Below are 25357 nucleotides of genomic sequence, written 5' to 3' on the forward strand. Positions count from 1 at the left end.
GCAAAGCAGCTGAGAGGCAGTTTCGGTGCAGTACTCCCAAGTGCAAATAGTTTCGTTCTGCACATGCCAGTCTCTTTGCCTGCCAGTCTCGCAATCAGCCATCACAGGGACTTGACAGAAGCAAAACAACCAACCTTGCTCCCTTCACAAAGATGTGGTGCTGTTTTATTGATAAGTCAATAAATGCCACAGAACACCCACATGCAGCAACCCCCCCCCCCCCAGTGCTGGCACATTTGCAAAAGCTAATCAGGCTATAGTATAGGCTATAGTATGGTTTCATTTTGGATGGGGGACCTTATGTTTGGATTCATGGATTGCAGGGGTTTGGACTTGATGACTCTCAATTCTGCAATTCTATGATTCTATTGAGACACAGAACAGTATCTTGTTCACACAAATTTCCATCTTGTGACCACAAGCATTTCAAGCCCAATATTGGGAAGTTTTCTTCCATTTTTAAAATGAATATAAATTTAGGCTCCTATTTGCGAGACACCGTGTTTACAAGAACATAGCAGTAATTATAAATGGCTGAATTGATTGGAACTATGGAAAGGATCCTGAAATGCCATCTTATTTAGAGAGTCCCAAGTGAAATAGAACAATTTACTTTCCAAAAACCTTATTTTGACGATAGCACTTGAGATGCTTTGCCGTTTCAAAATAGATGCACAACTATAATGGGCAGAAATAATACAGCACTGTGCTAAATGAAAGGCATAATCCTCAGAAATTTCAGTATACAATCTTCTTTCAGTATACTTTTGAGTATGAACCTCTTTCTTGTACTTTCTATAGCTACTGTATATAACAAAAAATAATTTCAGGTCTACGTAATGCAAATCAATTTTTAGATCCAGCCGAGATTGCTTGCTATGCAATCACTGTGAATCTATCATTTCTAACACTTCAAATGGGTTTTGCATGTTCTTCTCAGACTCCCCCCCCCCCGCATATATTCAAATTCAAACTGAATATTAGCAGAGTTTGTTGTGCGTTTCTAGGGACAGGAAAATGACCAAGGGCCACTCCAAATACAAGATGTAGCAGAAGCATCGCAAGACTAACTTGACCCACTTTGTGTGGTGATTCTTACAAATATGCCTCTACATGGTGACAACTGGTATTTATATTAGAAGAAGAGCCTTAGAACAAGCAAGTCACCTGATATGATCACTACCAGCATGTGGAGGCACTCTCCTCACAAAAATGGAGTAGACCCACTTGCTTGATGGCAGGTTAAGACGGAATCAGTCTCAGAAAGGAGCTGGATCAAAGCATGAGGTCTGAAATCTCAAGTTCCTATTCAGCATAAGGCAATTAAGTGTAAAACCCAGTTGGAGAGCAGATTTTTAACTCCAGCCATGTTAAAACTGAGCCATAAGTTCATGGAAGTAGTTCTGCAGCTCATATACCTATCTGTCAGCTAGTCAATATGGGTGAGAACTAAACATGATACAGAAAATAGCAGCCACATAGAAAGTTCTCTTGCTTCCAGTAACGCAGAGCAAGATTTTTGAGGCTCTTTTCCTCAGCCCTCCCAGCAACAGCCAGAGAGACAGGTGGGCTGAAGACACAACACAAATGAAGTCCAACTCAACATTGTCTAGATTGGGGCAACATAGGGCTGTCATTTTCTGCATCTGTAGTTCTGTTGTCAGAAGGTGCTTTCAGAGAAGAGACCCATGCCAGTGGTGGGCAAGGCCAAAGTAGAGGAAGCAGATAAATGTATTTTACCTCTGAACGGTAGGCAACACATGTGCATACGCCTCTTATCTTCCACCCAAGCAAAGCAAGAAGTATTCCCAGACTTCAAGAGCACATTCTACCCAGGCAAAAGCACTCATGGAGGGCACAAAACCAGGCCAGTCAGGGGGGTGGTCTGGGGTGAAGGAATATGGCCAGGGAGAAGGGATGTCCTGGGGAAGGTCTGAAGGGCTGGAAGGCTACATTTTGCCAACTCCTTCACTAAGGCAAGCCAAAAGTGGTACACTATTCACTTTTGCCAGGTTAAATCAAACCTGTAAAGGACATGGGAAACCTGGACAATTGTTAGAAAAGTCTTACTGGTCACAATGGAGTGTCTGGCAAGTTAGAAGGGAATGGAAGAAAGAAGCATTTCCGGAGGAGGAGGAGCAGCAGGAGGAGGAGCAGCAGCAGCAGCAGCAGCAGTTCTAAGCAGCCCAGCCCCCGACTCCCAAGCAGTTTCAAGAGTAGATGTTCGCTGGCCGCTCACAGAGCCTTTGAATCTCTTCGGCCAGGTCGAGACACAGCAGAATCCGCCTCTTCTCGGCCAGCACTTCCTCTTGGGAGGCCTGGCCCAAAAGCTTTTTGGCAAAGAGGATCAGGTCTTGCATGAAGATGCCAACTTGTGAGCGGGGGGCCTCCGGAAGACTCTCCAGGCACCCGCTTGTGAAGCAGAAGTTGATGGCCTTGTCCCGCTTCATTCCGGGTGCTCTTTCTTCAATCCAAGTCAGGGGCCTGGTTAAAGGAGACGGAAAAGGAAGGGAAACCAAGTCAACCATCTAAGAGGCTGGCTGCAAATGAAGACCTCATAATAAGCCCAAAGTGTGTCGTGGAGGTCAGAAAGTGCCCTCCAATATTAAGCACTATTCTCTAGCACAGTGCTTCCCAACCTGCAAGTGGCCCTGAAGGCTCTGCAAGTGGGTCACACGTTTTCTGTAAGTAAACCCAAAATAATTATTGCTTGTAATGGTATGAGAAATACATTTTGCTTTGCTGGCATTTTATAATGCTATGGCGACACTTGTAATAAAACATCAGAAATGCTCAAACCTTAGTTTAACACTTGGGGAACGCTCTCTGGTGGCAAAGGCTGCAAAGTTCTCATATAGGGAGGAGTTGTTGTTTTAATTGTTTTTATATACTAAAAATGCAGTAAAATGGCTACATAAAGTTCAAGCAGGTTTTTAATAAGCCACTCTCATCTTCCTCATTAATAACATTTTAGAGATAACAAAAGCTAAGAACAAATTCACAAAAAGCTTGTGTTACGACTCAGGCTGCATTTCTGACCCCATTTTTCCCACGCAAGGTACCCAGAAGGACATCAAGAGTAGTTCTGCCTAACTCACAGCCAATTCAGGGATGTGTCAGAAATGCTCTATTTCTCTATTCCAGCAAAGACTTACTGAGTCTGTCCACATCCAGCCCACGCTTAAAACCAACTCGGACATAAATGAGAGTGGGCCAAACATTCAGCTAGTGCAAATCCACCCATGTCAATGGAACTGCATCACTGGGAAACCTGGCCCAGGAAGGAACAGACCTGGAACACTATGCAGAGCAGCCATGACACCCAGAAGTGGCTTGCAGAGATGTCTTTGGCTTTGAAAAGACAACACAGGGAATTTCCCCATCCTAAGCAAGCTGGCTGCAGGTGGTTCTGTACATGCAGCAATTTATGAAGACATACATTGAAAAATAACTTGCAGCTTATTAAAGCACATAGAGTAAATGGCAAACTGAACTGGAGAAGTATGCATGCACACGAAAGCTTATATCAGAACAAATTTACTTGGTCTATAAGGTGCTACTGGACAATTTTTTATTATTATTTGAAGACTTGCTGCCACTTCTTAGCACCACCTGCTGGTGTTCTTTATCTTTTGTGAAAAGTTACCAAATTACTGCATTTTACTGAAGGCTGCAGCTTTCCAATTCAATCCATGAAATTAACCCCTACCTCTCCCCTCTGCTTTTCTGACCCTTCTTGTCCCCTTTGGGTTGCAGGGTCACAATGTGGCAACATCAACAGAAGACACACCTGGCATAATTGCCCTGCCAGATTCTCAAGCCCAGATCTAGCAAGCCTTGGCTCTCTAGTCAATGTTCCCCAGTCTTCTTGCTTTATCACTTGCCAGCAGTTCACAGCTGCCTCCTGTCTCTTGTCATACGTCTAATTTTACCCAGCAGCCGTCCCAATCCTCAACCTGAGAAGTTTCATTCCCCAAATGAGAGAAGCTTGATTGTAACTCATTTCTGTGCTGCTATACCTAGAGCTGTCTTATTTCTAGAAGTAAAATTCAGGACACAAAAGTTGTTGAGCATTTTTTAGTAAATGAAATTCAAAGTTGTTGAACTTTTTTTAGGTAATCAACCTCAAAATCCTGGACATTTTTCCAGAATTCCCCCCAGACGTTATGTTCACTGGTTAAATCCTAGACATCTGAGGCCAGGCTCCACAGGCTAGTTGCCACTCCTAATAGTGATGTCAGGTAGCAAGTGGCAACAGGATTGTAGGCCAAATGGGGCCACTAAGAGGAAGGTATTAGCATGCTTAGGGAAATCTCATGTCTTGCAAAACTAAAAGAGAACAAACATTAAACACACACAAACATGTCCACTGAAAAATGAATGTGCTCAAAAGCCAAACAATATTGACTGTCAGCTGGAAAAGAAAAACAAGGAAATGTGTGGACCTGAAATGTTTTGTATGAAATGAAATGGCTGGCAGGAATCCTGAACAAGAGCACTCCTACAAGGAGGTGAGGATAAACTGCAATGTTTTGTTACAGGTTCCACTCTTCTATAATAGATGACAGAACAAGTAACAAGATTTAATACTGACGGCTCTGTGTAAACAGCTGTCCAAATACTCAGTGAAACCAAACCCTCAGCAGTGGCAGCTTTTCAACCAGTCAGCATAGTTGCTAACTCTCTTTTGCTGCCACAAATATTGATGGAAGACCTGGACTCTCCTTGCATCATCTGTTTGGTCATTTGCAGAAAACAAGTGTGCAGGCCCTCCTTGTTACATCTTCTGAGGGAGAATGCCTTTCGTCGCTTCCCCTTTGTTTTTCTTTCGGACAGAATGGGGGTGGCGGCGCTGGGCTGCTTACAGCCCTGGCCCAGGACATGCAGATAGAAAAAGGACTCCAAGTCTAGCACTATTCAGAGTCCTCCTCAGCACAGCCAGCTAATATACACCCGGGAGGTGGCAGAGGAGATAGCATTATCTTCAAGTGGACGGGAATCAGTCGTGCTCTTTTTCAGAAGTTAAACACTGTCGGCTCAGAGTTACAAACTCCATCTATGCTATTTGATAAAGGGCTTACTTTTTGGGGAGCCATGCTGCTGCTGAGCCACGGGCAGTTTAAGTGACCTTTTTGGAGAGAGACCTTGGCTCCAGCTCCATGGGAGATTTTTGCCAGTGGAGCAGGGATATGATGCTAGCCAACATAGTTAGACTGTTATGCAACGCTACTATTCCCAGTAGATTAATCTTAGACGAATGACTACACCAAAGACAAAAGCTACTGGGATACACATGGCAGAGGTGCGCACAACATGTGATAAGGTGGAACAAAGGTGGATGACAGCACAGGTAACAAACCAGGCCACATACTACCTAGAAAGGTAGGAAGACAATGACAAATTTGACTTGTAGGAGCAATTACAATAATTGGTTCCAGTTCTGAAAATATCAATTTCATCCAGGATATCAAAACAAAACCATTTCATGATTCCCAGCAAATGTGTGTCCAATTGTGGTCATGCCCTATATCAACAGATGCAGAGGAAATAATTTATTGGGACTAGGGCAGTATTATAGATTGAAAGTGTAAACTGTTTATTGTGTTCATTTCAATATTATGGTTTTGTTTTGTTGTACACTACCTTGAGCATATGCGAAGGTGGTTTGTAAATTAAACAGATATTGGTCTGGTTTGCACATTGCACAAAGCCAAATTATGCCGTAGCATATACCCAAGCATATGAGGTCCTAGAGAGATGCTCACAGCTAATTAGCTCCTGCCTTGTCCTTTTCTTAGTGCAAAATTTAGATTGCTTGAGCAGAGACTCGATGGGGTTGGACTCGATGGCCCTTGTGGTCTCTTCCAACTCTATGATTCTATGAGATTATTTTGGTTGAGGGATGTTGGCACCCACAATGCCACATGTGACCATAGTAAGTCAGCAGGAGAAATATTATTGTGATTCATCAACATTTTCTAGAATTCAATTATACCAACCTATTTTTTGCAGTCTGAAACTGTGCAGTCATTCTGGAGTAATTTCTCTCTTTCTGCTCTTCCCTCGTGGCAGAGACAACAGTGAGGTCCCCAAAAAGATCAACTAGCCAAGTCAGGCGAGCAATCCCACTAAAAGCTGGGAATCCTGAGCGCTCTTCATCCAATGCACCACCTTTAGAAACGAGAAAGAGGACTTTGAACACATGGCTGGAAAAAGAACTATTCTACCTATGGGTGGACTCGCTATACTATCAAATAGACAGAATAATTTCAAAGACCAGGTCTGTTTGTACAACAGACAGTAGAATGGACTGCGCCAGTCCAAACTGCAGCTGGGGGCTGGACAGAACCACATTTTTAAAGCTCTCTTACAATAAATAATACTTGTAAATAGAAAACCCAGTGCACTCAGCAAAGAGGTAGGCCTAGAATCTTTGGTTAAACTGGCTAACAATCTAGGCCTGGTCCACGTTTATTCCTTCCAGAAATGGGTGGGTTGATGACGCCTGAAGCACCGGCGGCTGCAAAGCAGGTCAGACTGCATTAAATTAGACAGCCTCCAACAACTGACCTGTGAAGTGCAAGGTTCCCTTCACAAGCTCCTTCCCCGCCACCTCTTTCTTCAGCTGCTTGTACTCCTCAGTCAGGAGTTCAATATGTTCCACGTGGAGGATTTTGCCTGCCATGGAGACAAATGCAGATTTAATGATCAACAATTGGGAATGGCATCAGGTTCAAATGCATGGTTGTCAGTGCCCAGTCTTCTACAAGAGTGTGAGAGAAGCTATGCGCCTTGAGCACCTTCTTGCCACATAGCTAGTAAAGTCATAAAATCTCCCCTTGAGTAATTTAGCTGGGAACCCTACACCAAGGAAGTAGCTACGCATTCCATTTCTTGGCTGCACTATTTGTTTGTTTGTTTGTTTGTACACACACACACACACACACACACATACATACATACATACATATCCTGCCCTTTTCCCTAGCAGGACTTAAGGCATCCTACGGATAAAAATAAAAATGGCTAAAAACATAGAAAAAAAACAATTAAGCAACTATTTCTCCCACCAGGTAAAAAGGTGGGGTATATATACATGAGAATGAAGGTACAGAGCAGGCCTGGGCACCTTGTGACCCTCTGTGCCAAACAGCCTATCAGCCATTTACTGTACCCCATCAGGTGCTGCAAAACCTCCCTGTTTTTGAACACAATTTAGATGGTTGGTGGGTCAGGCGTTGTGCAGACTTGCGCCAAAATACAATCTGTATTACTACACCTGCTTTTTCACTTTTTTAAAGAGTGGGATCTTATTTGCACTGATATCAGTGTGTGTGAAAGACTGCTACTCTTAAACAGCTCTATTTCTACTTTCCATCTTCAGGTGAGGCAGTGGACATGCTGGACCACTGTCTTGCCTTGGTAAAGGACTGCATGAGAGTCAATAAGCAGAAGCTCAATCTAGATAAGACCGAGGCCCTAGATCAGATGGCTGGGGCACACTCCCTCTGAAGGAGGGGTCACACAGCTTGAGGGTACTTCTGGATCCTTTGCTGTCCCTTGAGGCTCAGTGGCACTGAGTGTTTTCCATCAGCTTCGGCTAGTGCCCCAACTGCACCCCTCTCTGGACAGGGAAAGCCTAACTACTGTTGTCTATGCACTGGTAACCTCTAGGTGAGACTACTGTGACATTATACACGGGGCTGCCTCTGAAGAAGAATTGGAAACTTTAGCTGGTGCAGAATTTGGCGGCCAGGTTGCTCACGGGGAAAGACAGTTTGAGCATTTATCACCAATCCTGGCCTGACTGCACTGGAGGCCAATCACTTTCTGGGCCCAATTCAAAGTACTGGCTTTGACCTATAAAGCCTTAAATGGCTCAGGACCACAATAGCTCAAGGATGCCTCTCCCCATATAAACCACCCCGGACCCTGAGGCCCTTCTTTGCATGCCTCCTTCATGAAGGGTCTGGAGGTTGGCAACATGAGAATGGGCCTTTTCTGCAGTGGCTCCCATTTGTGGAATGCTACCCCTAAGGAGATATCCCCAAAGGGACGTGGGTGGCGCTGTGGTGCCGATCAGAAGGTTGGTGGTTCGAATCCCCGCAACGTGGTGAGCTCCCGTTGCTCGGTCCCTGCTCCTGCCAACCTGGCAGTTCAAAAGATTTTTGTGGTTCATGCTGTGGCCACAGACATGTGATCTGACGGTGAGTTTGGGGTAGCCCAATGCAAAAATCCTGAGGATCCATGTGGATCCATGCTTTGTAACCACGTTTTTGCGCCATTGCGGCCCCATGAAACAGTGTGTGTGTGTGGTTTTTTTGGTGCAGGCTGTAGCCATGGATATGCTATGTAATCTGATGGTGAATTTGAGATGACCCAGTGCAAAAATCCTGAAGATTCATGTGGATCCGTGCTTTGTAACCACGTTTTAAGTGGGGAGGGAAGGAAAAGCACACAAGGGACAAGGAGAAGGATGCTGCTAATAATGCAGGAGAGGCTCCTCTCCGGCTTTGCTCCTTTAAAACAAGCAGGCTCTGCTTCTCTCCCTCCTCCCCGGCAAGGAAACCACGATAGTAACCAATCTGAGACAAATCAAGAAAAATTGCGACCAACACTCTCCCCCAACAAGCGCAGTGAGGTCAACACACACACACACACACACACACCTGGCCCTAAAGTCGCAGGGCCCTGGAAGTCGCAGGCGCTGGGGGAGTGAACGGGAAGCAAGAGAAGGAGAAGGAGTCCTCACACACACACACAGACACACAGAGTGTCAATTCTAAAGTCGCAGTGGCGCAGGGAGAGTGAAGGGGAAGCAGGAGGAGGAGCACACACACACACATCTCCTACAGTGGCTAATCCAAAATCGGACAGCAAAAACTGCAGGCAGGGACAGAGAGCACGGGGTTGTTTTTAAGCAGCCAACCCCGCTCTGCTTCTCTCCCTTCTCCCCGGCTCCGCTAGCTGACAGGAGCCGCTTACACCCGCTTTGCTGTTTCAAAGCGAGCCACGGACTGCTCACAACTGCAGCAGATTCCCCCGCCATCCGTAGGCATTCGCTCCATAACACGCACAGACATTTTCCCTTACTCTCTAGGAGAAAAAAACTCTGTGTTATGGAGCGAAATTTACGGTATTTTGTGTTCTCATGTTTTATTTTTATGTTGTAAACCACCCTTTGATCTTCAGATGAAGGGTGGTATACAAATTTAATAAATAATAAAAATAAGTAACAAAAGAGGAATTTCCCCCTGCTTTTTTTTCTAGGATAGGTGAAATCAGTGGCAACCCAAGACATTTTGCAGCCTTATATGAAGTACAAGGTGGCTGCTACACACCCTCCTCCAAATTCCACATGCAGCACCTTACTGCAATGGGATAGCATCCTCTGTTGCAGAAGGCTAGCTTTTTTGAGGGGGGGGGGTGGTCAGGACAGGCCATGTGGTGCACAAAACTCGTCAGCATCTGTATTGTGTTTTTAATATTTGATTGGGAGCCACCCAGAGTGGCTGGGGAAACCCAGCCAGATGGGCGGGGTATAAATAACAAATTATCTTAATTATATTATGTGAAGCCAGTGGGTGTGGTCATCAGGGGATTTGGGCTGGGTGTTCACCGGTAGGTGTATGATACTCAACTCTACTTCTCATTTAAATTGGAACCAGTGAAGGCAGTGAACATCTTGAAGGCAGATTTAGGTTGAATCCCGACAAGACAGAAATACCGTTTCTGGGGAACAGGAGGTGGTGGGCAGGTGTGAGGTACTTTGTCATCCTGAATGCAGTAACTGTGCCTCTGAAGGACCAGGTGTGCACAGCCTGGGTGCCATTTTGGACTCACAGCTGTCTATGGAGGCACAGGTCCAGAGCAGCTGTCTACCAGCTCCATCTAGTACATCAGCTGAGACCCAACCTGCCAGCACAGTGTCTCACCAGAGTGGTACATGTGCTGGTTATCTCGTGCTTGGACTACTGCTTGATCTACCTTTGAAGGTGACTCAGACAGTACAACTGATCCAGAATGCAGCTGCCAGACTGGTGACTGGGAGTGGCCGCTGGGACCATATACCACCGTTCTGAAAGACCTAGATTGGCTCCCAGTACATTTCTGAGCACAATTCAAATTGTTGGTGCTGACCTTTAAAGCCCTAAATGGCCTCATCCCTATGTACCTGAAGGAGCGTCTCCACCTCCATCGTTCAGAAACTGAGATCCAGCACAGAGGCCCTTCTGGCGGTTCCCTCATTGTGAGAAGTGAAGCTACAGGGAACCAGGCAGAGGGCCTTCTTGGTAGTGGCACCCACCTTGTGGAATGACCTCACATCAGATGTCAAGGAGATAAAGAACTACACATCTTTTAGAAGACATCTGAAGGCAGTCCTGCATAGGGAAGCCTTTTGATGTGTAATGTTTTGTTATGTTTTTATATATGTTGAAAGCCTCCCAGAATGACTGGGGAAACCCAGTCAGATGCGCGGGGTACTATTATTATTGTTGTTATTAGTAGTACAGTAGTAGTGGTGGTGGTAGTAGTAGTAGTAGTAGTAGTATATTCTCCTACAGAAGGGAACACTGAAGAAACATTGAGAGAGGTGCTGCCATTGCCTCTCAACATCTGTTGCCTGAGGCAGTTGCCTCATTTTGCCTAAAGGTAGGGTTGGACCCCAGGTGACACATACTTTATACCTTTCTTAGAAATTGAAGCACTAAAGTGGTTGTCTCTGTCCAAGAGCACAAACTTCTTGTAGCACAGCACAGTGTGTTCCATAGTTTTCCATTTTGTACCGCACCTGTTCCTCATCTGAGATTCCCCCCCCCATTCTGTTAATTTGGAGGGACCAGGGCAGAGTTCCTTTGTCTCTAATAATTTAGAAGAAAGGAGAACTTTGACATATATAATTCCTCCCATTGTGATGCTGCAGTAGTAGAAGAAGAAGAAGCAGTACTTGTCAAATTCTTCTTTCTGCATAACGATCCATACAGGACAGGATACCTTTGCAACTGTGCTGCCCTGCGACACACACTTTAAATTACAAAGGAGCAGAGCCATGGTGCCACACACTGTTTTAAAAAAGCACAGCCTTAGTTTTGCATAATACCTTTCTGCTCTGCCAACGCCCACAGCTCATGTGCCTCCTTTGCAGACAGCGCCAAAGGGTATTCAACAAGGACATGTTTCCCAGCCTCCAGGAACATCCTTACAAAGGAGAAAATGATATGTGTTACACTTACGCATCTTGCACTTTCAGAAGCTCAGAGCACCTTTCCTAGGTGTTTTCCAAATTAATCCCTGCAGCAGGGTGGATAAAAATAAATGATTTAAAAAATAATTTAAAAAAATCAAAATTTTAAAATGAATTGCTTTTGGAGGAAAAATCTTTCTAACGATAGTTTTCTATTTAAGTTACATCATAGTCCAAAGGCTATTCATCAGGAAATAAGGATTTGTTGTAAGTTTTTCATGTGTGCTAAAACTCAGTCTGTTTTTTTTAAAAAAATGTTTAACTACATCAGTTAACAAACATGGATACATATGCTATAATGTTATTGTTTTAGTTAAATAAATTGTTTAAATTGTTATTAAGAAAATGATTATTTTTCTCCTTCCAATAAAGTACAGCAGAAAAGTTGTCCAAATATAAACAGTTAACTTATTAAACCTCACAATAATTTCATAATTATCTGTCTATGTATTTCTAATAGTATAACCAAATCAGTCATTTTGAATATAACTGTAAAAACTACTCTGAAAATTTATTATTCCAAAAATGAAACCTTCATCTGGTTGTAAATATTAAGATTATACTAGCAAGAATGAGTCTTTCTGTAAAAAGAAAGATTTAAATCAAGTCTTACTGAATAGTGATTTAAATCAAATCCACCCTGCCCAGCAGCCGTGCAAACTACAATTCTCATGGTTCTTTTGGTGCAGCAATTACAGTTGCAGCCAAAGTCAAACTAGTTTCCAGTTTGACGCAAGCTTTCATGGATATCAGAAGCATTTCTAGGCGCTAAGTACAATTTTCTCCATACCTTTTTACATTCTAGCATCCATACAAGGACTTCGCATAAACTGCGCATTTAGACTGTTGCCTTTCTAGATGAAACACACACATTAAGTGGCGACCAGGAAAGAGCCAAGGCTCAGGGGGAGCCAGAGAGCAGTGCTAGAACAGCTGCTTTGCATGCAGAAGTTCCCAAGTTCAATCCCTGAAGTCTCCAGGAAGAGCTGGGAAGAGAATCGTCGTACTGTAGAGTTGGAAGGGTTCCTAAGAGTCACCGAGAGCAACTCTCTGCCATGCAGGAACCTTCACTAAAGCATCCCTGGCAGATGGCCATCCAACCTCTACTTAAAAACCTCCAGTGAATGAGGGAATCCGTTCCACTGTCAAATGGCTTTTACCGCCATATAGTTCTTCTTGATGTTTTCTGTCTGAAATTCTGAAGAGCCACTGCCGGTCAGTGTGGACAAAGCTGAGCTTGATAGACCAATGGTCTAACCTGGTGTAAGGCTGTTTCCTATGTTCCTATCCCACCCATGTTTTTGGAAGGTAAGAAAATGTACTGTTTAAACTCGCATGAACCATCGTCAACTGATGAGAAGGATAATGCCTAAATAGCAACTGCAAAGTGAGAGTTTTGCTGAAAGTCATTCTGGTCAACATACTCTCTGGAATAATGGGGAACCGACATTCTAAAGTTGTTTTTATACTAGAGAATTGGGAAGGCAATACCTGACAGTCTCACTGTGGTTCTGGTTATCTGTACAGACGATGGCAGCGGTGACCTCCTTGCTGTCCACAGCTTCTTGTAGACTTATCTGCTTGACTTTCTGAACATCACCTAGAGGTCTCCTAGTTTTAGCAGAAACAAAAATGAATGAGAACATACCTACCATGAACAGCACTTACGTGGCACAAAAGTGCAGAAGGAAGCAACAAAATTGCTTTTGGAGCTTTTTACTCAATTAAAATGTCACAACAATTATAAAAAAGCATAATAAAAACAGCTGATAGATCCAGCTCCATGGGGGATATTTTAAAATGCCAGAAACTTAAAAAGATGATCAAATTAGGATGTTTTCATCTGGTGCCTGAAAGAAAACAGTGTTGGAGCCAGATAAGTAAATGGGGCACCACAACCAAAAAGGCATTCTCTCCAGTTATCACTCATTATACCTCTGACAAAAAGGGAATACTGAAAAGAGCCTCAGTGGGGGACAACTTGAGATGTACAGCACTCTAAATCTTGGGATCATTAGAATATTAAGTTCCTACTCAGCATTTGAAGAAGTAGATTATTACCTATGAGACACCATGCCCATTTTTCGAAAAAATTAAAAAGGCTTATCAAAAGTTTGCTTCAAGGTGCCATCAAGCATAATTGTTTTTACAAGGTATAAGTTAGTCTCATTAGACTTTTTTTCTTAAGCCACATGATGAAGCCTCTCACCTAGACACAAAGCCCAACAGTCTGAGATGCTCAGCAGGACTGGAAGGCAAAGGATTCAGCAGGTCCCTGATCCGCACAGATCCTGCAATCCCAATCCCAACGACCACAGTCCCAAACATGGTAAATCCTTCGTGAAAGAGGGAGGGGTGGGGGAAGAAGAAGAAAGGTTACTAGAAGCTTGTTTCTCTCCCCGTTATCCTTTACGCTGTCACAGAATTGCTGCTAGCATTTCCTATACAGATGGTCTAATTGTTTAAAGAGTTGCATTCTTTCAACCCTAGCAAAGTTAATTGCACAGGATACTTCAATACTGAAAGTGCACAGAGGGACAACAAATCTATGGCTACAAGAGCTGGACATTAGATTGTGATGTTTAATTTATGCATTTAAAAAAACAGCATTGTGATGCCGGCATGTTTTGTGTTTAATGGCAAATTGCCGAGGCACTTGTGTAAGTGATGCATTAATTAATAATAATAAATAATAATAATAATAAACTTTAAACATCAGATACATAACCGTTGGCCAGAGAAGGGGAAGCTGCAGAGATTGCTGCTTTGCCTCTCCCTGCCAGGACGATCCTTCTGCTCCAACTGGCAGCTGCCCTGGGATGCCAGCGTCAAGGGACAAAAGAGCTGCCACTGGCCAGAGGCTTGCCTTCTAGTAAGGGTGTTTAGCACTGTTTGCTCAGTTAAATGTTTTGATTATAGCAGGATTGTGCCCAATATGTTCTCTTAGATTAAAGGCTGGCCCAAGACATTTTGACACCTAAGGCAAACCACAAAATAGTGCCCCCCCCCACCAGGTAAGAAGGAGTGAGAGAAGATCTGCATCAGGAACAAGGGGGGGGGCGGGAATCGAATCAAACTTACTCAATGGCTGAGCTGGGAATCAAAGATTGTTGTGGGGGAAGGAAGAGGTCCACTCTGGATCATGCTGTAGACCCATGGGGCTTCCCTAGGGGTGGGAAGAGACCAGCAGCACTGTCTATGTGCTAAGAGGCCTCTGTGGAGGAGGCCTGGGGTGGGGGCTGAGGAGGTGGCAGATCCAGCCTCCAAGGAATGCTCTGCAGCTGCAGTTACTACTGCAGTGGTGGGCAATGCATTCCTTGGAGGGCAGATATGCTTCCCCTGTGGATCCTGCCACCAGAGACAGTTGCCTCACCTTGCCTCATGGATGGGCCAGCCCTGCTCTCACAGACTCTCAATCCTGTTCCATTAGCAAGGCCTACAAAGTACATTTCCCCTTATAATTTAGGAAGCCTTCCCTTTCCAACAACTTACTTGTAACGTCAACCAATAAGACAACTTCTTTTCAGTTTAATTTGCCAGTTGCCTCCTCAAGCAGACATGTATCAATGGCTCTCTGTGCTCTTCACTTCCTCAGTTTGTCTTCTTGTTGCCTGGATCGTTCTGCCGAGACAGAAGAGTGCTTTGGGTACAACATCAGGTGCAAATGTGCAATGAAAACGGCTGTGAGATGGGCAGCTGCTCACACAATATGAAGAGTTTCAATTCCCGTAATCATTGCCTGCACTTGCCCTCTGTAACATTCCAGCTGTTCAGCCAACCCAGCAGCAAATGGCAGGAGGAGAGAGAGGGCAGCCAGGAGGGCAAGCAGTCAGAAGCCAGGGATGGAACTGGGTACATACCTGGGGAGGGGGAGTAAAGTCCTTCACCTGGGTCTGCGCAAAAAGAACACGAGAGGATGCAGGTAGCAGCATTTAGGACGATGCCTCAGCTTTACAAAGAATTCACTACTTCTTTCTGCCTTTTCTGTATAACAGAGATAAGGCATATGCACTTTTGACTGCTCAAGATAAGCATGAGGGTGAGACCAACCACAAGTTATCTATCAAAAACAGGAACGGGGTCAAAGCGGAGTAGTGAAGGAGCATTCCTGGATCAAACTGAAACTAGATATGTTGCCCTCTTCCAGGGGGAGTGCCCAATTTCCTCTCCCCTTTTTAAAAAATAGCTTTTTCACGCCAACGAAAAACCCTATCCGACTTTTTCTTTTAAACTCTTGAATTCTGGTCCTCTGGTAAATTGCTGTTTGTTTTTATTCCAACCAATAACACAACATTTTGGAGAGAGTCTAGGCTACTATTGCACAAATCAGATTGGGCACTTCAACAGTGCACAGAAGACAGTGCCTTTGGGGGCAGGAAGTGTTCTTGGGGTGGTGGCCAGCATCATTTTTTGCACTGAGCACCCCAAGGTCAGAGGAAGCAAGAAGAGTTCTCCCCTATTCCAGGTTCAAGTGGAAGACTGAGGATGTCTTGCCAGAACAAACCTTTCTCTTTCCAAAATAAAAATTAGATGAGCGATCCTTGCCTAGATTCCTGGAGGCTATGATATCAAATGTTCTACATCTTAATCCAAAATGCCACCAGAGGGAACCCTTGCAATCTCAAACAGCTATTTAGGCAAAAGCTTCTCATTCCTTGGCTTATATAAAACACAAGAAAGGACATTATAACACTGTTACTGTCCTTCCCTGTAATGAAAAACAAAACAAAACAAAGAAACCACATTTTTTAATATCTAGGCCCCAGGCTGATGAGGGAACAAACATTCATCTTTCTCAATGCCACTTAGCTGTGTTTATATTACACAGGTCATTTTGGAGACAGGATACTGGGCGGAGCAGGTACTTTCATTCTGAGGTCCTGGTGGTGGTGAGATGCTGTGAAAATTCATCAATGCATCAAGGAAGAAATGCTGTTGGAAACAACCCCTAATTAAGCCCCACTGAAACCAATGGAACTTGCTTTTTATGTATATGAAGAATCAGGGTCTCACACAACATGAAGACCGCTGTCGGTTGTCCTTTCCCTTCTCTCCCCCACTCCAATACCTCCAACCACAGGTCTATTCATCCAAGTAAACTTCCTGAAAACTATCTCTGAGTTGGAAATGGACTCAAAGTCTAGCCCTCCCTCCTATGCAGGCCAGCCCAAGAAGCTGTTTTGACAAAATGGCTCCCCTCCCACCCATTCCAAAGTATCGAAGCCAACAGGAGCAGCAGTTGAATCCAACGCTGGTCAGCATCCTCTACAACACCATTGTAACATTAAATTAAAAAGGCATGCACAAAGTTACATATCTGGATAGCTGAGCTGGTATAATAACTCTGAGAACTTAAAGAAGAGAAGTCATTTGATACAGGGACAGGCCACTGGCCTATTCCTTTCTCTTTTTTAATGGTGACACAGACCATTCATAACATCACAACTGTGAGCAGGGCAGTGGGGTGGGGGAAGCGAAGACAAGCTACAACAATAAGTATAACATTGTTCACGGCTTCTGCTCAGGCTGCACAGAAAAAGCATTTTGGTTCCTGAAATTCAATCTGATTGTGCAGATAAAATATAACTGATAGAATTCTCCAGGATGTGGTCTTGGCCATCAACCACTGGGTTTTCCTCCCCATTCCATCCTGTTCACCTATGGGTGGGGAACCTGTAGCCCTCAAGATGTTGCTGAACTACAACTTCCATAATCCCTGACTACTGGCCTCTTCAGTTGCAGATGACAGGAGCTGGAAGCCATCAACATCTGGATGGCCACAGATTCCCTGTCCCTGAACCATGTTCATAGGCTGGGTGACCAGATGCAATGGAGCTCAGGGCCTCTTTCTTAGGTGCAAAGAGAAGGAAATGTTGGCAGGTGCAATCTTGCCATGTATTTGGGAGAAGACAGGAGCTGGGGAACTTGGGGTCAAAGTTAGACCTCAGGCTCACTGGGTGACCTTGGACCAAGCCCACTGTCTCAGCCTAACCTACTTCACAGGATTACACTGCGGAGTGTGTACAGCCATGGATGCTGTCAGAAGTACCTTGGAGGAAGACCAGTGCAAAAGATAAAGTAAACTTAAAATGAATAAAAATAGCAGTAGCCAATGCTTTCTCCTTTACATAATTCTTCAAAGTATGGACACCCTTAGCACCCTTTCCCAACACACAATACTCTGCAAACGCTTAACCAGAGGCCCGAATAACTAAGCCCATCAGACCATTTGGCAAACAGGATATTACTGCAGTAACCTATCTGGGATTGTATTATTTCAGAAGAAGAGTGGGGGGGGGGTGCATGATTCCTGTGTAAAAAAACAAGCAGAAAACTTCTCTGCAAGTAGATAAGCCAGATAATATTTCCAGGAGCAAAGTTGGCATTTGTAACCAGGGCTTTTACAAGAACTCAACCCCTTGAGAAGTTCAGCTTTGAAAACATCTATTTAACTGTTCGCTTTTTGTAAGTGAAAACTACTTCAAAGATTTCCAAATACTGGTCTCTTGCTTGTTAAAATGTTTAGACCATTAGTGCCTTTTGGAAGAATTTGTGGGCTAGCACCTTCTGCAGATGTATTTACAAGGCTTAAGTAACACTACACAACTTAATTTAAATTGTTGGCTTTAGCATCCGCAATACAATCTTTTCAAAACGTATTAGAAACTGAGAGTAGAATATTTTTTAATCCACATCAAAGTCTCCCTAAAGTTTGCAATCTGGAAGTACCCCAATATAGTTATTAATTTATGGTTTAGGAATATGATTTCAACTAACCCTGATTTGAACCTAATCAAGTTAAACTGGCTTTACTTTTCAACATGGAACTAAGGGTGGTGACCTTTAGCTTGGATAACCTGGCTGAACTTTTGCATTCAGATCCCCAAGTACTGCCTAGTGTATTTCCATATGCGTGCTGGTTTTGTTACCCTTCAAAAGCCTTATGATCACTACAAATTTATATATTTTATAGACTGCTACTCTGTTAACTATTTCATATCCCCCAACTTTAATTCACGAATATTTGTTTCAAATACAACTTCAGGCTTGAACTAAATTAATGCTGAAGAAAATAGCTTCTGGGGTTCCTCCAACTTCACTTTCTGCTACAGTAGAAAACCGTAGCCTGTTTAAAAAATGCAATGAACATTTATCGTACATATCTGCTGAGATGCACACATTTGTTTGTGTTGTTTTTAATAATTAGTTCTTTCCACAGAATAGTTTTGGAAAAGCCCAGCTTCTCTCAAACTAGGGAATGACGGTGTAGCGTAGTCTATAGTTTTATGGTTGTTCTCTGGATCTGGTAGCCATTCATTCTACCAAAAGACAATTCTTTTGCGAGAGTGATCTATGGGAGCGTTATGGGAGTTTCCACCACAGAGTTGCCAACAAACACAGGTCTAAATTGGAGATTGGTTGCAGTCTGCTGCAGCAAGCTGAATGTTCAAGAACTAACTTCAATCTTTTTCCAGTCTGAAAACTTGAAGCTGCAACTGAGTAGGAAGACGAAGGAAGATTTTCCACCACCTCTGGGGCAGGGGAAATGGGGGGAACGATTATACCAAAAACACACTAAACTATCCCCAAGCTCAGAATAACTTCTCCTTCCTTTAATTATGACCAATCACCTCTAAATAAATTATCTTACATTAATTCATTTCTTCAAATAAAAATCCTACCTAGATCATCCCTTAATTATTACCAACCCAGATCCTGCCTGCCCCAAATCTATTTTTCAGTTAACCCTAAGTCCCCTCATTTCCATCTGTTCCTAGTTCCATATAAAGTAAAACTACACACTGTTGAACTTCCTTAAGTCTACTGTTTTTAACAGGAAGGGGCAAAGAGCTCCCTAGGACACATGCTCCTGTGGGATTAAGGTGGTTACATGGAACCCTTCTCCCTGGCATCCTTGCTTTCTATTTTCACCACCTGCCCCCTAAGGTGCCAGGGTTTAGCAAAGCTTTACCACCTCATTCAGCTGAATGCCTAAACTGACCCCCAGGATGCTGAATTCTGTACCAATCTGAATTTTTCATTGCTTGTCCATTTTGGTCCATCATAGTTGCTAGGTAATTCTCTGAAAATGTTAATCTACAGACCTATTTCCATAGTTAATCTGTTCTAAATTGTTCTAAATTTAACTTCCCACAGTTTCATTCTCTAGCAACTTTTAAATGGCATTTTACATGTGAGGGGGGGGGGGCCAGAAGCATGACATGCAAGATGACACAAAACTTTTCTATTTTTCTTCTTCTAAAGTTTAGTTGAAGGACCCCTCCCCCCCCAATAGGGAATAGTCTACTTACCCTTTATGGTACTGAGAGTTTTGCTTTCTCATTTAGTGATCTGACAAAAAAAATTGTAATCCTAGGAACAAATCAGATGTACTTAATTTTGGTAGTTTAGGTGTCTTACATTGGTCACAAAAAGCCTTTCCCCCTCAACTATGGACTATGTGACCACAATGTGACTATGACCTCATAGGTGACAAGTCTGGTGCATCTTTGGAACATGATCTTCAGTGCAACAAAAGGTGAGTTCTTGTCTGCTATACCTTGTGAGTCATTTAAAAAGATTCCAGGACGGGCTGTACTTGAAGCCGATATGATTGAAAGCCTTCACAATTGCCAACTCCAATTGTTCAGATAACAACTGTGAAATAGTTATAATACACCGAATGTTTAAATTCCTTTCTGCAGTATTAGAATGATTTGCCTTCAAGGGACAGATCACAGTAATGCAAGAGTTTGTTTATAAACATCCATGAAGGTTAGATGCTTGGGATTAAAGATCAAGAGTGAGTTTGTTTTTAAATGCTTGGCAGGCCACACACTAATGTTGACCTTTTTTTAGGGAGTGTGCTGCATCGCCTACCTTAAAAAGCACTGAAAAAAAATGTGCTGCTCCAGTCAAAACAAAAAAATTCCTTCCAGTAGCACCTTAAAGACCAACTAAGTTAGTTAATACCAAGAACTAACTTAGTTGGTCTTTAAGGTGCTACTGGAAGGATTTTTTTTGTTTTGACTATGGCAGACCAACACGGCTACCTGTCTGTATCTGTGCTGCTCCAGAACTGTGTTCAGGAGTGTTCCGGCTGGAAAAAGCCCTTGCACTCACAAAATACAATTTATATGCAATGCCACTATGAGCCACAGATCCTAGCAGAGACACTTAGTATAAAAGGAACCCTGGGCATGCTTTTATATGAACGGATACAACTTGTCCTGAATCAATCTGACTGTCCTTCTAGAGAAGTACTGTCCATATTTAGAGGCTCTCAGGCAGAGTTCTGCTCCACTCCTGCAAAGCATACCTCAGCTATGGAGCCTCAAATGACATTTTCTCTAAGTTACCCGTATATATTCCCAGCCCCAGCTTCTGCCATCTGAGGGACAACCAAAAATGCCAGGCTTAAGCCACAAACTTGTACACTGGAACACTGGTAAAATTTGACTGTCCTGCAATTCGTGTCAGAGCTGGAAAACATAGCAACCATTGCCATGAACTGAAGAATGTGTTCATGGGAGCAGTTTGGAAAGGATGGCCAAAAACTATTTGGTGTTAGGTTGCAGCATGAGTCATTTTGACCCCTGCTGCAACTGCAGTCTGACGGAGTGTTGGTTCTCACATTACTTTTACTAATAGAAATACCAAGACCAGTGTCAGAAAACAGGTGTGCAAACATAATGCCAGGAGGGCCATAAGAGTGCCTCGTTTCCTTGCTGACAAACACACTGGGATTCCTGACACATGTAGGGAAAGGGAAATAAATAGATGAATCTGCTTTATATCAAGTCATGCCTTCTATAGAGCCCAATATTAGCTGGGCTGACTGAAGTCCAAAGATCTTTTCCAGCCCTTCTCCTTATATCCTTATAAACAAAAACATGGCAATCCAAGCAGTGTTTGAAATTAGCCAGGCACCAGGAGCATTTTGCACCTAGCTAGCAACCACTTGCGTCCAAGTGAACTTGCCTGGGCGCCAGAGTGGCACCTGACGTCCCCACCATCTGGAGCTTCATGCCTGGGGATCATTGGATCAGGACGCTTTTCACACACTCATACAACATGCTGTAAAATTCTATCAGATATATTTTATCTGCATAATCAAAATGAATTTCAGGAACAAAAAATGTTTTTTTCTGTGCAGCCTGAGCAGGAGCAGTCACCATTAAGAAAAAGAGGTTGGAATGGGCCAATATATACTGTGTGAAGATTATCCCTAGATCAAGTGACTTGTCTTCTTTAAGTTCTCAAAGCTGTTAACCTAGCTCAAAGTTGTCATCTGAACTAGCCAAATGTTTAACTGATTCTCAATCACAGTCTGTCAATCATTTGCAAAATAAGACTTAAGAGCTGTCTTGTCCCCAAATGGCAACTAGACATTCTGTTTTGGCAGCTGCAACTGTGGTTTAAGGAGCCATTTGGCACCTCGCTTATATATCTGTCTATGTACACAGGATAGGAAAGCTTGCGTATTGCAGAAACCCCTGGTGGGGGATCAGTGCATCTTTTTACACCCTTCACGTTGACATGAACATACAACAATTCCCACAGGACCCTGTAAATGGGAGCTGGATCACCCAGAGTAAAGAATAGAGGGCAGGTTTTGATAACAACATCACAATTTCAACCAAGTGCAGCTGTTTTATTTTCCCTCAAACAAACAAATGACAATCATTCTCTCATGACTGAGAGAAGGCAAAGATCTCGCAACTCAAGCCTCTGAGAATCAAGTCAGACCCATCCTGGAGTCTGTTTCTGGATCATATTACAGTCTTGCAGACTGATTTTTATACAAAGGTATGTGAGACCAGCAGCAAAGTGTTCCAGTACGGAAGTCGGTTCACCTTTTATGCAGTGGGAGGCACTGTGGCCAGACAGCCGGGTCTCAACAGTTCCCCAGCCAAACGGGTGGAGGGACGCTGCCTCTCCCCCACATCACTCCAGCCGCGACACCATTGCTGGGGGACAGCCCCAGACATTCAGCTAGCAGGGTGGGTGTGGCCACGGGCAATTTAATCGTGGCATGGCTGGCCGGCCCCCTTTCTCACCCCTTCGTCAAATCACCCAGCCCACCCACCCTATTTTCATGCTTTGCTCATATGACCTTGCTATGGGCAATTGTCGGTCGCCATGTTGTTGAGGCTGGGTAGGAATTTTCTCCACTTGGAGAAAATGTGGCACCGGCCATATGGTTTTTGACTACCTAGTAGCAATCGTCACAACTTGGGTGAGTTTAGGCACTGGGTAAACCTTTGTTGGGTTGGAGGCTAGGTTGCTGCCTTTGCCTGCCCCTCCTCAGTAAGGGTATCCTGTTAAAGGGATCCAGGGTGTGAATCCTATCCGAAGTCTGGACGTGGGCTAGGGCCATGTCACAGCCCCTATGGGGACCCCCTATCTAATGTAAGTCATAGGGAACCCCTTATTGGTGGTTTACCCTTCCGTGGACTCCCTGCAGATGGGCAGGAGTCAAGAAAGAGCCTGGCTTCACCCCAATGCCTAAGCCAAACCACTCACATCTGTAAGCAACAAAGTTGTGGCCTATTTGAACCTGTTGTTCTCCTGGGAACTTTGTGCCTTGGGTGCTTTGGCATGCAGTGCTGCTTCTCAGGATCCTAGTCACTCTATGCCATTCCTACACCTGGTTCCAAACTGCCAATCAGCATTCCATGGCAGGGTACCTCTGCTTGTTCAGTTCTTAGTGGGGCTCTTTAGGTTTTTGTCTGCCCCTAACAATTTACTGTTCTCTTGCAAAACCACAGGTTCCTCCAAGCCAGCTTACACCTCCCTTTCGTGTGTGATGTGTGTGTGCTGGTTTATCTATAGAAGCAATAGCATTCACAGCTTGGAAGGAGAGGGCAGGATATAGCTCACCTTTCTTAATTCCTGTATGTGTTCACTGGAAGGCTTTCCAGCATGAAAATCTGTTGTATTAAAAACACCTGCATCTACTTCAAACTGTGCTCCACACTTTTAGAACTGCTTTAACAGCAGCTAACCTTTCATACCTGCAGAATACTTCTCATCGGACCTCAGAATTTTGAATTAAACTCCGCAATTGGAGTTTAAGTCACCCCCATTTTACACTTGGTTGAAATGACCTACAGCAGGCATCCCCAACTTGCGGCCTTCCAGATGTTTTGGCCTACAACTCCCATGATCCCTAGCTAACAGGACCAGTGGTCAGGGATGGTGGGAATTGTGGTCCAAAACATCTGAAGGGCCGACGGTTGGGGATGCCTGACCTATAGGATATAATTCAGCATCTGTAACTGAATTTCTGAGAGCTCAGCTCCTCTTAAAACCAAGTTGTAGATAGCCTGTCAAAGTTACAAAGTTTACTCACCTTAATATCTAAAGTGACACACTTTGCGCCATTTTTGTGTCCTTTATTTACCTTACGTCTTTCTCCCCCCCCATTTACTCAAGGTGCACCCTTCAAATGTGCAGGGAATTTACTTGGTGCTTCTTTTAAACATTGCACATTGCTTCCCCTCTCCCCCCTCCCACTTTAAGGGCTTGTTGCCCTTTTAAAATTTGGCTTACAAGGTCCATAAACATAAAGCATTAGTCCTTTTCTAAATTGTTCAAAGGGCATATTTCAACAGCTGTAATAAAACACAGCATACTCAAAAAGCCCTCTCACATTCCACTTGCACCCCCCCCCCCCACACACACCATGACAGCAGTAAGCACTTTGAGGGAAGTATGGATGGGACATAAGAAGAGAAGAGGAGCCTCCTGGATCAGGCCAATGGCTCCTCTAGTCCAACATCTTGTTCTCCAAGTGGCCAAGCGGATCCCTGCAGGAGACCAGTGAGCGGAACATGAGCGCAAGCGCATCTCTCCCCTCCTGTGGTTTCCAGCAACTGCTTTTTGGGAGCCCTGCTGCCTCTGAGTGTGGAGGCAGAGAAGAGCCATCTCACCAGTAACTGCTGATAGCCCTCCTCTCTCTCATCCTTTTTTAAAGCCATCCCAGTTGGAGGGAGTTCTGCAGTTTGCCTTTGTGCTCTTTGGGGAAGCACGGTCTTTTATCTTTCCTGAACCTTCCAGCATTCAGAATAACCAAAGTTACCACCAGCAGCTGAAAAATCCAAAACGATAGGGCTATGGTACTTGCTAGCAGGGATGACCACCCACCTGGCACCATCCCAGCGGGTGGGGCATCACAGAGTCCCATCAAGAATGGACCCAAAGCAACATTATCTCCTCCTTCCCCACTTTTTAAAATTCATTCCACATGAGAAAGAAGGGTGGTTTGAGCTTACCCTTCTCTCCTCTGTCTTTCTGCAGATACTGCTTACACAACTCAACTGCCAGCTCCACTGTGTGGGGTGCACTCACAAAACCTGCTTGGCCTCCTGGCGCTGCTCACCGCCGCTTGCACAACTCCGGGGAAGCTCCCTCCTGCTGCCGCTGCCGCGAGGCGCCGCCTCCCCAATTGGAAATTCGGGGCCGGCGGAGGCCAGAGGCGGGCAGGGCAAGAAAAAGGCAGGGCGGAAAGAGACAGGGAAGCGGCGGGGAGGGGAGAAGAAGGGCCAACACCGGGGGGGGGGGCAGGGTCTTCCGTGGAATCGCCGGCGAAGGCAGCCGGAAACTGAAGCCGGCAATGCAATGTGCAATTCCTTGCAACGCAAGTTCACCTTTGGGGGGCAACTTCTCCGGACACGCTCCGTCCCCTGAACGTGCCTGCTTTTCTCACCCGGATAATGCAAAGGCAAAGCATGCACAATGCAAATGTATCTATATATCTATGAGATACACAGATAGATATGATAGTGGTCTAGTGGGTTATGCAAAGCACGCCTTCGACATTTCCCGAACTCCTGAAGCGAGTCTGCTGCCGGCATAAAAATTAAGTAACTCTCTGCGTGAGCTATTAAGACGTCCTGACCATCACAGCGGCCCCGGCCTCTCGCTAAAAGCGGCCCCGCAATGATCGGCCTCTGCTGGTTTTTCCCGAAATAAAAACGAAAACAGCAAATTCATTCTTGGAGAAAGTTACCCCATGGGCCGAGGGGCGCAGGCTCCCTCCCAAGCCCCGCGGCGCTGCCCGGCTCCGGGGCGGCCGAGGCCTCGCTGGCGCAGGCGGCTTCCCCGGCC

The 25357-nt window shown here is 44.5% G+C and overlaps 1 protein-coding gene across 4 annotated transcripts; it reads right to left on the reverse strand.

Annotated features, from left to right (window-relative positions):
* Positions 1 to 974: 974 nt before the first annotated feature.
* On the reverse strand, positions 975 to 25357 carry BLVRA (biliverdin reductase A). Of its 4 annotated transcripts, XM_081931174.1 has the most exons (9): positions 24523 to 24731; positions 15106 to 15229; positions 14738 to 14866; positions 13455 to 13581; positions 12737 to 12856; positions 11102 to 11199; positions 6571 to 6678; positions 6000 to 6171; positions 975 to 2484 (listed from the first exon to the last, which is right to left on the reverse strand). In XM_081931174.1, exons 4-9 carry the CDS (start codon positions 13571 to 13573, stop codon positions 2211 to 2213), a joined length of 891 nt encoding a protein of 296 aa, XP_081787300.1. In that variant the 5' UTR covers positions 13574 to 13581; positions 14738 to 14866; positions 15106 to 15229; positions 24523 to 24731; the 3' UTR covers positions 975 to 2210. The 4 variants fall into 4 exon arrangements, with proteins under 4 accessions (XP_081787300.1, XP_081787301.1, XP_081787299.1 ...); XM_081931175.1 differs by lacking the exons at positions 15106 to 15229; positions 24523 to 24731 and adding an exon at positions 25260 to 25357; XM_081931173.1 differs by lacking the exon at positions 15106 to 15229.

The sequence above is a fragment of the Podarcis melisellensis genome, assembly GCF_964234715.1.
Source record: "Podarcis melisellensis genome assembly, chromosome: 12".
Taxonomy (NCBI): Eukaryota; Metazoa; Chordata; class Lepidosauria; order Squamata; family Lacertidae; genus Podarcis; species Podarcis melisellensis.

Excerpts from the sequence above, each read along its gene's own strand:
- BLVRA (XM_081931175.1), bottom strand. The coding sequence starts at position 13,573 with ATGTTTGGGACTGTGGTCGTTGGGATTGGGATTGCAGGATCTGTGCGG. Across the intron at positions 12,857-13,454 it reads CTGTTGGGCTTTGTGTCTAG|GAGACCTCTAGGTGATGTTC; the intron begins GTGAGAGGCTTC and ends TGCTAAAACTAG. Across the intron at positions 11,200-12,736 it reads AACCACAGTGAGACTGTCAG|GATGTTCCTGGAGGCTGGGA; the intron begins GTATTGCCTTCC and ends CTCCTTTGTAAG.